Source organism: Vombatus ursinus, unplaced genomic scaffold (genome assembly GCF_900497805.2).
Source record: "Vombatus ursinus unplaced genomic scaffold, bare-nosed wombat genome assembly UNPS02009573.1, whole genome shotgun sequence".
In the NCBI taxonomy this organism is placed as follows: Eukaryota; Metazoa; Chordata; class Mammalia; order Diprotodontia; family Vombatidae; genus Vombatus; species Vombatus ursinus.
The window spans coordinates 25,744,937-25,762,717 of NW_020949351.1; the positions used below are offsets into that span (position 1 = coordinate 25,744,937).

Genomic DNA, 17,781 nt, shown 5'->3' on the forward strand with positions numbered 1-17,781 from the left:
TAAAAGCTCCAATATTAATTGTAATGTGAAAAAATGGTTTTGAGGAACATAACAAATATCCATTTGTAGTCACCACCCATGTTTTTTAAAGAAATCATTAAAGTTGTGTTCATCCAAATAACAAATTCATAATCATAGATTCATTCCATTTCTGCTCTGACGAAAGATGTAATCATTGTTTGGAAAAAGCATTTGTAACATGATTTATTAGTAACTTTAACAATTTAATGATATTATAACTGGGTTTTTGTTTTCTAATTTTCATTTGTTTTGAAACAAAAATTGATGTTATAAGGAAAATTTATCACCAAGTTATTAATTATAGTGCATTACAATTTTGGTTTGCTTGCATAAAAATTTTCAGAAATGAAGGGTTTTTTTTTTCTAATCATAGCTACTAAAAGGGTAATAGAATCCACAGTATGCCAAATTTTAAAATGGATTTATTGAGTCAGATAGAATCATTTTTAGCCAGCTCTCTTGACTCTGTATCTCATGTTCCCTGGAATATGCTACAGAATAAAAAGTTTAGGTATATATCCACATCTAATACCAGTCTGTCAAAGAACTGATTTTATTTTCCAATTGCAACAAAAAGATGCCCCCCCCACCCTTTCCTTGTCTAATCTTTAGACCAGGCCTGTCCATTTTATCTTTTGCAAAATCTCACAAATACATCCCATTTTTTCTTCTGAGACTGTCTTTACTGGTGCAGGCCCTCATCACCTCATGTTTACTGTTTCCTGCTGGTGGGTGTTCCTACCTCAGTTTTCTCCCCACTCCTGTCCATCCTCTCCATTTAGCTACCAAAGTGATTTTTCCTAAAATACAGGAATCCCCATACATGGTGAACTGCATTGGCTCCCTATTACATATTACCTCTAGGATCAACTATAAAATTCTGTATTTGGCATTCAAAGCCCTGGCCCCTTTCTACCACTTACTCCTCTCCCCTCTCAACTTCAGGCATTTTCTCTTAATTATCCCCCACATCTTGAATGTTCTCAGTCAGTCGTAAATATTTATTAAGTGCCTTCCATGTGCCAGAAATTGTGCTAAACACTGGGGAATACAAAAAGAAGCAAAAATTAGGCCATGCTCTCAAGGAGCTCATAACTGACAGAATGTATCTCAAAAGAGCAATAATGAGTCCGATGCATAAGCTGAATGTTAACTATTTAAACAATTTATAGTCTCTAAATACTATTGTGTTATTAGACGGTTTTTTACTTGCTTTCTTCCAATGACTTTCAGTGTTTCCCCTGTGTGTATTTTAATTCCAAAATGAGTGAGTCCCCCAACTACTCAATATGATATTGAGAATAAAGTGATGAGTTATTAATGGAGAATCAAGATATGAAAAGAAAACCAGGCCATTAGTTAATTTTTTAAAAAGTTTATAAATTTTTATGTCTGTCAAAAGAGAAGATTTTAAAGCCAAGAAATATTCACAAAGCAGTCCCATTTTTAGTATTTAACTCTTTTGGCACCATAAAAATTAGAATAATACATGCCCTCCTTCTTTCAGGTGACTCAGGATTATCACTTCTGTAGTCCTGAATTCTAGGCCTTTTATTGAAACCTTAGATCATCACATTAGCTTTCTTTAACTAATTGTTGATTCCTTGAGCTTTCGGCCAATAAGTCTTCCAGACCTTTTTTCAGTCAAACTGTTCTATAGCCACAGCTTCTGCACTATAAACTTGTGGGGTTTTTGAAGCCAATTGCCTGATTTAACATTAATCCTTATTAAAATCGATCTTAAAATTTTTAGAGCCTGACTGTCACAGAGTATGAACAACTTTTCTAGTTGCTCAGTAACCATGTCTTTAGTAATAATTTATAGAATTTTGCCAGGAATTAAAGTCAAATTCATTTGCCTATAGTTTAAATATCCTTTTCTATTTTTTGAAAATATGCACACATAGGGGCAGCTAGGTGGTGCAGTAGATAGAGCACCGGCCCTGGAGTCAGAAGGACTTGAGTTCAAATCTGGCCTTAGACACTTGACGCATACTAGCAGTATGACCCTGGGCAAGTTACTTAACCCCATTGTCTAGCCAAAAAAAATAAAGGGGTGGGGGAAGAAAAGGGAAAAAAAGTCACTTAACCCCAATTGCCTCACCCAAAAAAAGAAAAGAAAAGAAAATATGTACACATTTTCCCTTTTGGACTCCTGAAGCTCCTTTGCCATTCAACACTTTCTTTCAGGGATCACTAGAGAGCATGAAGAGAAATAATGTGTTGGAAGGGTAGATTGGGGCCAGTCAAGCAAGAAATCTTCTTCATTTGCAGACAAAACAAGCAAAATAAGACTTTATAAGCTCTGCCTTTTCCCTATCATCTATTCTCATTGCCCCCTCCATTTAGACCAGAGTCATATCCCTTCCTGTTTGATCTCCCTTTTTTCCACATTATACCTGAAAATAATAACAGAAATTTTAACACCCCTTTTCTTGACTTTTTTGTCTAGCTTTAACTCATTCTGACCTTTAGCACTCCTGGCATTGTTCTTTTAATTCATTGATTTTAAAGTATTTTAATATAAAATATAAATGGTATCCATAAGAACAGAACTGGTTATATAACACTGAGGAATCTTAAATCAAGATTTAACACGTATTAACAACTTTTCAGTTCAGATACCAATATGTTAGAGACATCTAAGATGATTTCTAACATAAATTTATAGATAAGGAAACTTAAGTTGTAAAAGTTAAATGACTAATCACTGGGGTACACAACACATAAGTAGGAGAATTGAGAACAGAATTGGGGGTTTTGAATCACAGTTCTGACTTTTTATATTTCTTGTGATTTAAAAATGAATAAAGGAGAAAGCATGTATTAAGGATTTACTGTATGTAAAGTACTGTGTTAAGCAGCAGGAATGCAAATAGAAAAACAGTGCCTTCATGGTCTACGTTCTATTAGGGAAGGTATCACAGAGGAGGTTTCAGCAGCAAGTCAGATGGAAAGGTCCCATGGTCTTTAGGGGATCAAGTAAAGCTTTTGTTGATACAATGATGCATCTTCTTTAACCTCATTTCCAATGTTAAAACCATATCTGTTTCTGATATTGAGCCACTTGACAGTGGCAATGACCTTGGTGAAACAGCCTTTCTTTTCTGATCTTCAGTCATTGGCTGCTGGGGACCAAGGGACAGGAAGGAGCTTCAGGTGGAGAATGCAGAGACAGTTGACAGTCTGCAATTCCACAAAGGCTGCTTTAGAAATTCAGTCAATCATTTACGTTCATTTTTTTAAATTGAGAATCTGACTAGTCTTTGAAATAAAATTTTAAAAGGAACAGAGTTAGGAATAGAGCACATTGCAAAATTTGAGGGGGAGGGTTAGATTCTCTGTCATGTTTCAAAGTATTTTAATGAAAACTGTGTACTGTTTAGGTAAAAAAAAAATTCAAAAATAATATCTTCTCCCTAAAACCATATAGCCAATCATGAAGGTAAATTGACTACATATCGCTACCATGTAAGTGTGGTATTGATATTTAAATTTTATTTATTTAAAGTTTTTAAAGTGTTTTTAGGACAGTTGTAGAAATGTGAGCCAAGTGAGTGTCCTCATTTTTTCTATTGTAACACTTTATCCCAACATTCAAATGGTACCTGTCAAAGTAGTTGTTTCCTTTTATTTTAAAAATTTCATGAAGTACCAAAGGGGGAAAAAAAACAGTTGTTTTACTAAAGTTAATTATATTTTTATATATAATCTCAGGTAGAACTTTTCACTTTCTTTATATTACATGTAATTGGGGAGAAAAAATGAATTAATTATAGGCATTATATTTCATGAAAGTGCATCTCATGTTGATAAGTCCCTTCAAATAGTCATCCATAAATATTCTTTTAAGTATACCTACACTGAGGAATTTTCCTCTGCAGATTCATCTTGTAACAAGATAAAGTGGCTTGCCCATGGTCGTTTGTGTCAGAGGCAAAACTTGAATCCTTATCATGGCTCTAGTACTAAAGTCCTACTCTAATGCCTCATCTTTCTATGCAGAGTGTAAACTCTAGAAGGTCTCTCAAGGTGGTAAGAATCAAGGCTCAGTAACAGAATGTATCTGTTATCCAAAGAGCAGCTATCAAAGTTCAGAGGTCACTAGGTAATGTTTAGGGGTTGGGGACGGGGGTTTGAGGGGAAAGGGAGGATTATGGAGCAGTTGTAGGCCAAAGCATGATGAACTGGCTGTTTGCTTAGGTATGGAGGAGTTGCAATGTACACCAATGGAGAGAGTGCCCAAACTAGTGAAGGCATATATCTCTGGATGTATACATATTTTTTACATAGACACACTCTGTGTCACTCTGCATATTTAGTCTATTCAATACTATTTGGAATTTATTCTTATTTACATGCCACATATTAGGGAAAAAAAACTTAGGGTTTAAAAATATATTGTACCATTATCTCTTTATGCTACTCTATGATATAAAATTAGTACATTAGTCAGTTTATGTTATCTCTTTGTTATCTCTTTGACAGAGCACCAACCGTGAAATCTTATAAAATTGAACTACTCATGGTCCTCCCAAATTGTCTTTCTTTATGTACCAATAGTGAATTAATTTTGCTTGCCCTCTAGTTTCCATTATACTGAAGCTCCTCTTCACTAATTCATCAGCAGTCCTAATAAATAACCACCTTTGTGGAGGATACAAATTAGAAAGGTTTGCCTTTTAGAAAATTGACTGGACAAGAAAGCTCTTGCTTCCTCCATGTAGAATTGCCTAGTGGATATCTCAAACTATACTTCCCAGAGACATCTTAAACTTAACATGTCCAAAATTGAACTTATTATCTTTGTTTTATGTCCACTCGATTTCTGAGCTTCCCTGTTTCTCTTGACAGCACCACCATCCTTTCAGTCTTCCAGGTTTGTAACAGCAGCATTATCCTATACTTCTCATGCTCCCTTACCCTACAAATCCAACCAGATGCCAAATCTTGCCATTTCCACCTTCACAACATCTTGTGCATCAAAACCCTTCCCTCCACAGAGAGCTACCACATTCAGGACCCCATCTTCTCTTACCTAGGTCATTGCAACAGCCTCCTAATTGGTGTCCCTACTTCAAGTCTTTTCTCCATTCCACTGCTACAAAATTAGTTTTCCTTAAATATAGATCTGGTCATGTGAATCCCCCATACAGCCAACTCCACTGTTTTCTTATGAATTCTGTTTAGTCTTTAAAACCTTTAACAGTCTAACTGCAAATTCTCTTTCTAACCTCGGTAAACATTACTCCCTCTCCAGCACTCTTAAGTCTACCCAAACTGCCATTCTCTCTATTTTTCATTCATGACATTCTATCTCTAATCTGTATCTTTGTGCTAGCCTTCTCCCATCAAATGCACCCTCTCCTACCTCCTCCTCATGGAGCTTCGCTCTTCCTTTGAGAAGCAGCTCAAGTACCACCTTCTACATGAATTCCTTCCCAATTCCCTCAACTTCTAGTGTCCTCCCTCCTAAATGACCTTTTATGTAACTCTTTTGTGTATATTTGTATTTATTCATTTGATAATTGTGCTGTATATATCTTATATGTACTACTTTTCTTCCTTGTTAAAACTCAAATTCCTTTGCATTTTTGCCTGGCACATAGTGGAAGCTTAACCTCCTCTTCTGCCCTGGGTACCCCCTGGTTTCCCCCCACACATTTCCCTCCCCCCGCTTTTCAGCTTTTATTGTCTTCCCATTAGATTATAAACTCATTAAAAACAAGGGCTATCTCTTTTTCTTATTTGTATCTGCCTCACTTAGTATAGCGCCTAGCACATAGTAGGTGCTTAATAAATATTTATGGAATTGAGTTGAATTTATAGTTGTTGATTGATTGAAAGAATATAATATTTAATTTATTCATGTAAGACTTGTCAATAGAGGCAGCTAGGTGGAGCAGTGAACAGAGCACTGGACCTAGAATTGGGAAGACCTAAGTTCAAATCCAGCCTGAGAAGGTTACTAACTCTGTGACACAGGGAATGTCACTTAACTCTGCCCATTTCCTTAACTCAAAATGAGGATAATAATAGCAGCTACCTGCTATATAGGGTTGTTGTTAAAGATCAAATGATAAAATATTTGTAAAGCACTTAGTGCAGTTCCTAGGACATAGTAGGCACTTCGTAAATGCTTGTTTCCTTCTTTGCTTGCTTCTTTCCAATTTATATATGAGCAAAATCTTACTGTTATTAATTATACACTTAGATTCAAACCTGGGTTTAAAAATTCTTCTGTGGTTACTGTTTCTTCCCCCACCCCTTACATCTCCCCTGTATTAAAGAGACTTCATTTTGCAACAGTTAAAACTGTTAGATTTACTTTAGTTCTGGCTTCTTACATGGTTTTGAGAAATGTTTTATTGATGCTTAGTCTCAAATGGTTTTATAATGAAACGCCTTAGACCACCTTTAAAGATACTTTGAATGATTAGCCCTGCACCCCAAAGGATTCAAAGAAAGAGATAAAGGATCCATATTTACAGTAATATTTATAGCAGCTCTTTTGGGTGTGGCAAAAAGAACTGGAAACTAAGGGGGTGCCCCTTTATTGGAAAATGCCCGAACAAATTATGGTATATGAATATATAATGGTATATTTTTATACTGTAAGAAATGATGAAAAAGATCATTTCAGAGAAACTTGGGAAGACTTTTATGCACTGATGCACAGTGAAATGAGCAATCCAGGAAAGCAATGTATATAGTAACAACAATATTTCTTAAGAAAAACAATTTTGAAAGATTTAAGAACTCTGATCAAAGAAATGACCAATCACTATTTCAGAGGACTCATGATGAAACATACTACCCACTTCTTGACAGAGAGGTAATGGACTCAGGGTGTAGACTAGGACATATATTATTGGGACATGGCCAATATAAAAATGTATTTTGCTTAACTATGCATATCTGTTACGAGTTTTGTTTTTCTTCTTTTAAAATTTAATTGAACAAGTAAATTTTTAAAAATTAAAATACTGTGAGTTTTCTAGTGTCTGCTACTTCTAAAAAACATTGTGCTATATACACTGGAAGGAAAATTATGGTGTTCTTTTCCTGATTCCTAGTAGGGGGATATGGTAAACACTTACCTATATAATGCATATAATATACCTCAAATGCATTAGAGGGAGATGAAAAATGAAGTGTTATGTGAATTCTAAGAGGAAAGGTTATTGCTCTCTAGGCAGCAAGGGTTGGCTTCATGGAGGTATTTAGCATTTGAATTGAGCTTTAAGAATAGATAGTAGACCTCTCAGTTAGAGAATGGTGAAAAAAGAAAACATTATAGTATATGATTGTGATGGAATAGTATTATCCTATAAGAAATGGCAAGGGGGATGGGCTCAGAGAAAGTTGGGAAGAACTATATAAGCTGATACAAAGTGAAGTGAGCAGAACCAGGCTACACATTAACTGCAATATTGTAAGAATGGTAAACTGTGAAAGATTTAACCACTCTGATCAATTAAATGTTCCATGACAATTCCAAAGGACTCATGATGAAAAATACTGGCCGCCTCCAGAGAAAACTGATGAACTCTGAGTGCAGATTGAAGCATGTTTTTGTTTTTTTTTTACTTTCTTTGTTTTTCTTGCTTTTTTTTTTGAAATATAACTAATATGGAAATGTTTTGCATGACTTCATATGTAACGAGTATCATATTGCTTGCTTTCTCAGTGGGTGGGGAGGTATTGGAGAGAGGGAAAGAATTTGAAATTCAAAAATTTTTTAATTAATATTTAAAAAAATAGATGGTAGACAAAAAGGTCAAAGGAAGACATTCCAGCAAATGCACAGAAGCTCATTCAGTAATGAAGAATAAATAGTCTCATTTGGATGAATCATAGAATATGTGGCAGCAGAAGAATAAGAGATAAGGCTAAAAATAAAAATTATTACCATATTATGAAGGATATGGGATACCAGACAGAGCAGTATAAACTTAGTAAGTAATAGAAAGCCACTGAAGGTTTTGGAAGCACAGGAATAGTATAATCATATTTCATATGTCTTTCCCAGAATATATAAAATTTGTGAATATATACAGTTTAGCACATAACTTTTTTAAATATAAAACTATGAATTATTTTCATTTAATTAAGTTGACCAATTAAGGACTAGTTTTGACATACTATGTTTCTTGGTCTTGCTAACAAGAGAAAAAAAATCGTAACTGTGATATTAATTAAGGATCATGGGGCCCTGAAGTCAGGAGGACCTAAGTTCAAATGTGGCCTCAGACCAAACACTTGACACTTACTTACTTGTGTGACCCTGGGCAAGTCACTTAACCCCAATTGCCTAAAGAAGAAAAAAAAAAAAACGGATCATGGGTAAAAATGATGAAGGATCATTGGGGCATAATCTGATATTTAGAGGATGCCAAATACTGCAGGAAAGTAACAGAAAGTAAACATTTCATTCTCTTTAGAACATATTTAAATGAATTGCTCTTTCTTGTTTTCATCATTTTATCCTAGGAACACTTACTCAAAATGAGATGATATTTAAGCGTCTCCATTTAGGCACTGTATCTTATGGAACTGACACAATGGATGAAATTCAAAATCACATCATTAATTCTTACTCACAGGTAATTTTTTTTCTATTCCTAATGTCTGTTAAAAGAGCACGAGAATTTTTTTTACTCCTGGTAAAAACTTCCATGAAAAATAGATTAAATAGCAGTTTTCTTTTTTATGAACAAACATTGGGGTATTATTTTAACTATTTTAAATATATGCAAATCATATTATATGTGTGTATATTTTTAGGTAGGTTTTTTAAGGCTTGCCAACTCTAACAGTATCAATTTAAGGATTATTCCCTTTAGGTTCTAACCCCACATCCCTGAATTCAACCTAAACCAACATGCAAAAACTTCTACTTTTTGTTGCAGTAGTTTTTGCCTTTATCAATTTGTAACCAAATTCAGCCATGCAAATAACCCTCTCTCTAACGCAGGCTTTGGAGGACAAAATTTACCCAGGCTACCTTTGTCGCTGGGTTTTTTTTGTGTGAAGTTTATGCTTTACCCATAGCATGTATAATCCTGATAGATAAATTTCCAGTAGTGGAAAGTGACACAATATTGTTATTTTATAGTTAACACCTATAAAATTAACTGTTTCTTTAGTCTTGGAGACATAACTTTGGTACTGATTTTATCTATTGATTATATCAGTCTTCAAGTTAAAACAGAATTGGAAATTTAATTCCTCTTCTAAATTAGTATATTCCATTGTAACATTTTAAAAGTTGGAGCAAAAATTGTTTTGTGGGGGCAGCCAGGTGGCTAGCCTCAGATACTTGACACTTACTAGTTGTGTGATCCTGAGCAAGTCACCTAACCCCAGTTGCCTCACAAAAAAAACAAAAAAAAACCCAATTTTTTTTGTGGCTACTTCTTTGATTAAAAGAACTTTTATGAGCCCCCTAGTACTTGATCAGTTTTTTCCTTTGAATTTGGGTTTTGTTTTGTTTTTAAAGAGAGGTATTGACTACACATATTATTAATTTCATATCTGCATCATTTAGAACTAATTAAATAAATAAGATTGTCTGTTATTCTAAGACATTTAGCAATGAATAATATGAATGTGTGGTTGACCTTTTTGTTACCTGTAATAAGGGAGTCGGGGGATGACTTTCCCTAACCCAGTCATCAGTCTTTTTGAATTCATTTGTAAGGTACTACTTGATTTTCTTGAAGTTCATCTTTTTCAGTTTTCTCTGTTGCGCCTGAATAATAATGTTTAAACAGGATTTCAACGAAGTTTCTCATTAATAGGAACTCTTAATAACAAAAAAATGAAGGGTTACTTTGTATTTTTGACAAACAAATATTCAATAATTGTTTCCATTTGAAAAGGATTTTTATTTAATCCTTTTTAATAGAAGCCGTCAGTTGGTTAGCTGGTTAGACAGTAGTTTTTATGTGACATTGATTTTTATCCCTTGTCTGTGTTGTGTTTTATTATTAAGATGACAATAGTCTACTAGGTCCACTGTAATGCAACACACAAATCTATTATAACCTGATTATATTTCCCCACTGGAAGCATTTTGTGATAGAGGGCATAATCTTTAATGGAATTTGTGTGAAATTAAATTATACAAGCATCAATAAACATAACATAATTCAGAAGGAGTAAATCGGCTTAATTTATTTGTGGCTGTAATGGCATCAGTGTTAGCAGAATGCAAATGCAGAGGTTTAAAGCTTTCACTGAAAAGCAGTGTCAGATGAGCAGAAAAGTTAAACCCTTTATTAGACAACACTGTAATTTGATGGGCATAATGTTCACGGTTCAGTGGATCAGTACACTCAGTCAAAAAGCAAGAGGCTTGGTTTCTAAAGAAGCTTGTTGTGAAGTTACTCTAAAGTTGACAGAAAGTGGTGGAATCAAAGTTGCTATTTCACACCCTAATCTTAAAAGGCCTTTCCCCACATAGAAGGTTAATAATAAAAAATAATCATCATCTCTGGGGGAAATCAGTTGTTTGAAATCATATAGCTGAACCTGAGTAGAGACCAACATGCACCATGGTGATGAATTGGTAGTTATGTTAGGGGCAACATTATTTAAAACTATGCCACAGCAGTCATTTTAATCAGTACATAAGGTGTGTTTTTTTAAAATTAACTGTGGTCAACCCAAATCATAAATATCTCCAACATGAAGTTAAAAACTATAACAACCCTTTTATTTATTGTATAGAGGAAAATCCTTTAGCTAACCCAAAACAACAGAGGTATCTTATTCCCTTCCCCTATATTACTTCAATGTTATTTTATGTATATTGCAGGTTAATTCTAATGAAAGTTGTCCAGAATAAAAGCTCCCATACTGTATTTGGACATATTTTATTTTTTGGTAGTAGGTAAATAAATTGACAAGGCCTTTTGAAAAATAAATTATACAATTAAAATGGAATTACCTGAATGGATTTTTAAAGTTTTAAATATTGTGGTAATGTGTGTTTTGGTAGATTTCACTACATGGAAATATTCATCAGTAAAAGTAGATATGTTCAAGCAGTTAAGAATGAATGAAAATGATATTCTTTAGTAGTGACTAAAAGTAATTTATCCTGTAAACAAAAACATATTTGAAAGCAGATAATAAAATTAATTCTCCCCCTAATCATTATTAATTTTGGAAAAATAGAATATATTAATGATCATAAATTTAGCTGCATAATTTATTTGCAGCTTGCTATATATGTCACTGTTTATTTTGCTTTTTTGTCTGTTTCTTATTTTAAAGATGTTTTCGCAGACTAGTGGAAACAGTACTAGCTCAACACCATCCAGAAAATCTCAGTCTTCAACTCCCAAAGTTCGAAAAAGTGTTAGCAGTAGAATACATGAGGCAGTGAAAGCTATTGCTCTTTGTCACAATGTCACGCCTGTGTACGAGTCCCGGGCTGGAGTCACTGGTGAAACAGAATATGCAGAGGTGGATCAGGACTTCAGTGATGAAAATAGAACTTACCAGGCATCCAGCCCTGACGAGGTTAGTGCAACATTTTTAAAAAGTGTGTTTCTTAAATAATATTGCTTTAAAATCACTTGTCTGTGTTAAGGCAAAGAACAGAGTGATTTCAGGTCTTTTTATTCTTTTCTTAAAATCAATAATGACCATGGTAAATAGAAAAGAAACATATGCAATTTCCTGGAGAATTATTATTCCTTCAGATTTTCTCACTTGCTAACTTGCTGACCATGAATTAGGCAAATGGGAGGTGGGTTACTTTCTTTCAGACTGACAAATTTGGCCTGAAAGTGTTACATTTTGAAAAGTACATAATCTTATTTCCAAGGAGTAACAAGAAAGAAACTGGAAAATCATGGTGATTTTATAATCTTATCTTACAGCTTAATTTTAATAAGTCAGTTGAAACTTGAAAGTAACATAACACATAGCAAATTTAAAGCAATATATCATGTAGTATAGGTAATTAACCCTGAATATTAACATTCTATTACTTAGCAAGATTTAGACACTAAATACAAATTACAAAGGTAAGTAAGCTCTAGGTAGTTTGTGTCATTTCACAGAAATTTGCATAGATTCTGCGTTTGGTACCTAATTTCCTAAGTTATTTTTTAAAGAGTTTTACATAAAATCCATGATTAAAGTAATTTGGTTTTATCTAAAGTAAATTACTATGTTGATTTAATTTGGTTTTTTTGTCCCAAAGTTACTATAAATAATCGTATTAGTTATGATATTCCATAGCTAGTAGCCATGCAGCCTTGCAAGATTTCATTATTTCCTTCGGTTGCTATTCCTTTCTCCACTGGGGAAAAAAAAAGAAATCACTGAGTATTTATATATTTAAATAATGGTGAACATGAATTCTGTAGGATATAAGCTCCTTGAAGGCAGAGATTGTCATATTTTTATATTTATACCCCATCACCTACCACAGGTGCATAATAAATGGTTGTTGATTGAACAAATATTCACATTCAGAAGTTGGCCTTGTTTTTGGAAGAAGCATAGGGTCATTAAAAGCATGGCATGATACCCTAAGGGGAATTTTCAGTGTTTCCTGAAGATTTATTTCTGTTGGTCAGTACTGTCCATGGATTTTTATGCATTTGATTTTTCCTGTGTGGATAGTTATCTCAGGCTTATTTGAATCATGAAGGATATCATTTTCAAAAATCTATACTGTTTTTGGGCATTGTGTAATCAGTTCAGTATCATTCATATCTGATGGACCTCTTTCATTTAGACTGTTCTGGACATGTTCAGTGACAGTAGAACATTTCTTTCTGCTTTTGTATTTTTCTTGATATTAGTAATCATAAGGTCATCAAAAAAAAAAGGTCTCTATGATCTTGATTGTCATACCTTTCAGGGAATCTTGTTTGACTTCAATGGATGAAAAAGACTATTATGGGGAAAAGTATTCAGTCAGTGTTGTTTTTTGCTTCACAGTATCAGAATTTCTTTATTTGTATTCCTCTCATTTGTTTTTATAATCACCTTTATTTCTGAATATACCCTTCTACCCAGTAAGCCATCCTGTGTAATAAAAAAAATATTAAAAAGAAAACTGGCTGTTCAGTGAAACAAACAACCCAGCCATAGCTGACAGTGTACTCACTATTCCCCATTGATTAATCATACTCTACCTCGGCAAAAAGGGTCCATTTTCTCAAATCTTCTCACAGGCCAAGTTTATCAAATGTATTTTTTTAATAGACAACGAATAGTACACATAATAGGATCTTGTAATCTCCATTCCCTTTCACTCAGCTGTCTTACTGTAAAAATCACCCAGTAAATCTATAAGAACTAAGTTATTAGATTTGCCTAGAGGCAAGCCATCATGCCACTTCCAAGCCTATTCCAAACCATGCCACCTGCACGCTGCTATTTTTCACATCTTTCTCCAATTGGAGCTTGAATTCTTCTCCTAGGACCCTGGACTCTGATAGGTAAGCTTTTGTATTATCTTGCCAAGAACCAGCCTTCCACTTCCCTGCCAGTTGCAAAACTATACAGCCACACAAGTCTCGCTCCCTCTGCTTTTATCTCTCTTTTATGGGTTTTCTTCCTACATTATGCAAACTCCTTGAAGGTAGAGACTGTTGCTTATTTGTATTTGTATCCCCAGCACTTCTCATATTGCCTGACACATATTAAGTGATTCTTGAGCTGATCTTGAAGGAAATAAGAAATTTGCTTGGAGGTGAGGAGAGAGTACACTACAGGTGTCAGGGACCTCCAGTATGAAAACAGAGATGAGAGATGGAATATTTTATGTAAAGATCAGAGAAAAGGACACTTGATTTCAGTGGGGAGGAGGGAGATAATAAAGCAGGAAAATCCTACCTACTTAAGGGCACAACTATCAGCCTAGTCACCCAACCTTGCTACCTAGGTGTCATCTTCAACTCTTAAATCTTTCTTACCCATGTTGCTAAGTCCTCTTGATTCTACCTTTACAATATATCTTGAATATACTTCCTTGTCTCCAGTGACACAACCACCACTGTAGTGCAGGCTCTCATCACCTCACGCATACTCTATTGCAAAAGTCGATAGTTAGTCTCTCTGTCTCAAGTTCCTCCCCACTACAGACCATCTTCTACTCAGCTGTCAAATTCATCTTGTTAAAATATAGGTATGACCATGTCTTACATATGTGCATGCATGTGCACACACATACACACATACACATACACACATACATACATAATCATTAAACTTGAGTGGCTCCCTGTTGCCTCCAGGATCAAATATAAAATCCTCTGTTTGGCTTTTTTTCCATTTTTTAAAACATTTTTTAAAGTTTAATAATATTTTATTTTTTCCCAGTTACATGTCAAGAAAATTTTTAGCATTCATTTTTACAAGACTTTGAGTTCGAAATTTTTCTCCCTCTCTCGTCTCCCCCCTCTACTCTTCTGAAAATGGGGGCAGTTTAATATAGTTTATACATGTGCTATGTTGTAGAAATATTTCCATATCAGTCATAGTTGTGAAAGAAGAAACAGATCAAGGGGAAAAAAACCACTAGAAAGAATAAAGTAAGTGAAAAAAAAATATGCTTCAATCTGCATTCAGAGTCCATCAGATATGGATAGCATTTTCCTTCATGGGTCTTTTGTACTTGCCTTGGATCATTGTGTTGCTGAGAAGAGTTGAGTCATTCATAGTTGATCATCACACAGTGCTGCTGATACTGTGTACGGTGTTTTCCTGCTTCTACTCATTTCACTTTGCATCTGTTCGTACAAGTCTTTCCAGGTTCTGTTTAGCTTTTAAACTCCTTTGTAACTTAGCTTTTCCCTATCTTTCCAGTCTTCTTATACCTTTCTCCTCTCCACATACTCTACAATAAACCATCAATCAGTAAACATTTATTAAGCATCAACTATATGCCAAGCACTAAGTTCAGAAGGCAAAAGATAGTCCTTGCCTTCCAGGAGCTCAGAGTCTAATGGAAAAGACAACAAATACCTACATACAAACAAACTATATAAGGGATAAATAGGAAATAATTAAGAGAGGGAAGGCACTAGAATTAAGAGAGATTGAAAAAAGCTTCCTCTAAAAGATAGGATTTTAGTTGAGATTTAAGGGAAGCCAATTGGCAGACGTGAAGAGGGAGTACATTCCAGAAATGAGGATAGCCAGAGAAAATGCCAAGAGACACAACAGTTTGTTCATGGAACAGCCAAGAGGTCATTGTCATTGGATCAAAGAGTACATAGCAGGGATTAAAGTGTAAGAAGTCTGGAAGGGTAGGAGGGAGCTAGGTTATGAAGGACTTTGAATGCCAGAGAGAGGATTTTGTCTTTGATCCTGGAGGTGATGGGAAACCACTGGAATTTATTGAGTAGAGGGGTTACATAGTAGAAACTTCACTTTAGGAAAATCACATTGGTGGTTAAATGCAGGACGGATTGTAGTGGGGAGAAAAATGGGCAGGCAGACCCACCAGAAGACTCTGTCAATAGTCCAGGCATGAGGTGAAGAGGGCCTGGACCAGGGTGGTGGCAGTGTTGGAGGAGAGAAGGGGACATATTCTAGAGATGTTGCAAAAGTGAAATCAATAAGCCTTGGCAATAGCTTGGTTAAAGGAGTAAGAAATAGTGAGAAGTCAAGAAGAACACCTAGAATAGTCTGTGAGTCAGATTAATCTGGAATTTAGGTCATAGTTCTATCTCCAATTAACTTTGTAGCCTTTATCAAGTCAGAATACTTCTTTTCACTTTCTGCATCTGTATAACATAAGGAAATTATCTAGTTCTAATAGGCTGTATTTCTGTAAACTGTAATGGCTGATTCTGGAAAGTAATTTGAAACTATACCCCAAAAGTTACTCAACTGCATACCATTTAACTTAATAATACCACAACCAGACCTGTACCCTAAAGAGATCAAAGAAAGAGGAAAAGGACCAACCCCTAGGTACATTATAGCAGCTCTTATAGTACCAAAGAACTGGAAGCTTATTCCCATCAGTTGGGGACTATCTGAACAAATTAGGGTATATGAATATTATTTGTGCTGTAAGAAAAGATGAAAGGAGTGGTTTCAAAGAAAATTAGTAAGCCTAATATGATCTGATGAAGAATGAAGTGAGCAGAACCAAGAGAACAATTTATACAATAGCAACAACATTGTAAAGACAAACAACTTTGAAAGTCTTAAAGACTCTGGTCATTGAAATAATGAACCACAATTCCTGAAAGAGAAGTGATAGACTCAAGATGCAAAAAGACAAAAACTTTTGGACATAACCAATGTAGGAATTTGTTTTGCCTGACTATGTGTATTTGTTATATGGGTTTTGTTTTTCTTCTCTTTATTTCAGTGGGAGAGGGGAAGGAAGGTGGTAGGATGGAAAGAAAAGTGCTTGTTAATTGAAATTTTTAAAATTACATTTTATAAATTATATAAATATTATGTATATTATATATATAAATATTATACGTATATATTTGTATATATATAAATTATATATACAAAAAATAGCTCATAAGGCAGGATTCTGAAGTAATATTGCAGTATATGCCAGAAAGTTATGCACTTATTCCATTCCTTCCCCTTTAAGAAACAAACAAGAGAAAGAAGTATATCATCTAGTAGTGTTTCCCTTCCTTTTTAGGAAGATTGTGAAGGTTCAAAATGCAGAAGATAATTATTTACAATTTTATAAATTACCCACTCCTTAGCTTTGAGAACAAATATAGACTATAAGCAAATACTTTTAGGAAGGAAATGAGTCACCATATCTGCCCTCACAATAGCATGTCTTAAAAGTTAGTCCTAAATAATCTGTTTGCTATTTAGTATTCCATATTGCCATAGAATAGTACATGGAAAACACTCCATCTTGTATCTACTAGTATGGTAAACAAATTAGAATTGTTTTACTGAAAACTTTATTGATAGATTACAGAAAATTGCATATTATAGTCTTAATTTCCCTTGTTCAGCTTAAAATATGAGTGTTAACTCAGAAGTCATAAGATTTGGATTCAGATTCTAACTTTGACACTCTGTAACCCTGGAAAAGTCACATAAACTCTGTGGACCCCAATTTCCTTATCTGTAAAATGAGGAGGGAGCGGGATAGTTGCTTGGATTAATGGTCTTCAAGGTTCCTTCTACCTCTAAATTTGTGATGTTATGATGCTGTCATTATTTTTAGAATTATCATATATGCATATATAATTTTAACCTGTTTTTCTACTCATGTCAAAAAATTTGAAATCCTGGATGGAAAATTAGATACATCTTATGAAGTACATTAGAGATTTTGTTTTTGATTCATAGGTAACATAGAGCTAAAAGAATGAAACTAAAACAGACACCTAGAGAGATTTGCAAATTTCATATATCAAATTAAAGTGCATTTCTAATTTAGGATATAAGATATTACCCAAGTTTATATATTATAGGATTTATTTTCAACATTTACTTCATGATTTCATGTTTGCTAGAATTTGATCTATACCGTATTTAAACAGTAATAACAAGTAATTATAGATCCGTTTGCTTGTGTATACTTCCCGTGTTACAAAATGTAGCAGTTTCATTTTTGATAACATGTCCTGTCATGATTTTCCCATTTTAAAGAAAAATTATCTTAATTTTTAAAATGTTTTTGGTTATTTAAAATTTATTTCTGCTGTGATAGAGATTAGACAATTTCGATAGGCTGACAGGAGCAGAACATTAAATGACCTTTGTAAAGAAATCTGATTTTTATAA

General features: G+C 34.2%; 1 protein-coding gene across 5 annotated transcripts in view; it reads left to right on the top strand.

The window, feature by feature from the left end:
* ATP9B (ATPase phospholipid transporting 9B (putative)) overlaps nt 1–17,781 on the top strand; it is a 450,228-nt gene that overhangs the window by 350,111 nt on the left and 82,336 nt on the right. For all 5 annotated transcript variants that reach the window (XM_027852394.1, XM_027852395.1, XM_027852396.1 and 2 more), the window contains exons 14-15: nt 8,515–8,627; nt 11,305–11,553. In XM_027852394.1, the coding sequence (XP_027708195.1) occupies nt 8,515–8,627; nt 11,305–11,553 (362 nt within the window). The remainder of the gene's footprint in view (nt 1–8,514; nt 8,628–11,304; nt 11,554–17,781) is intronic.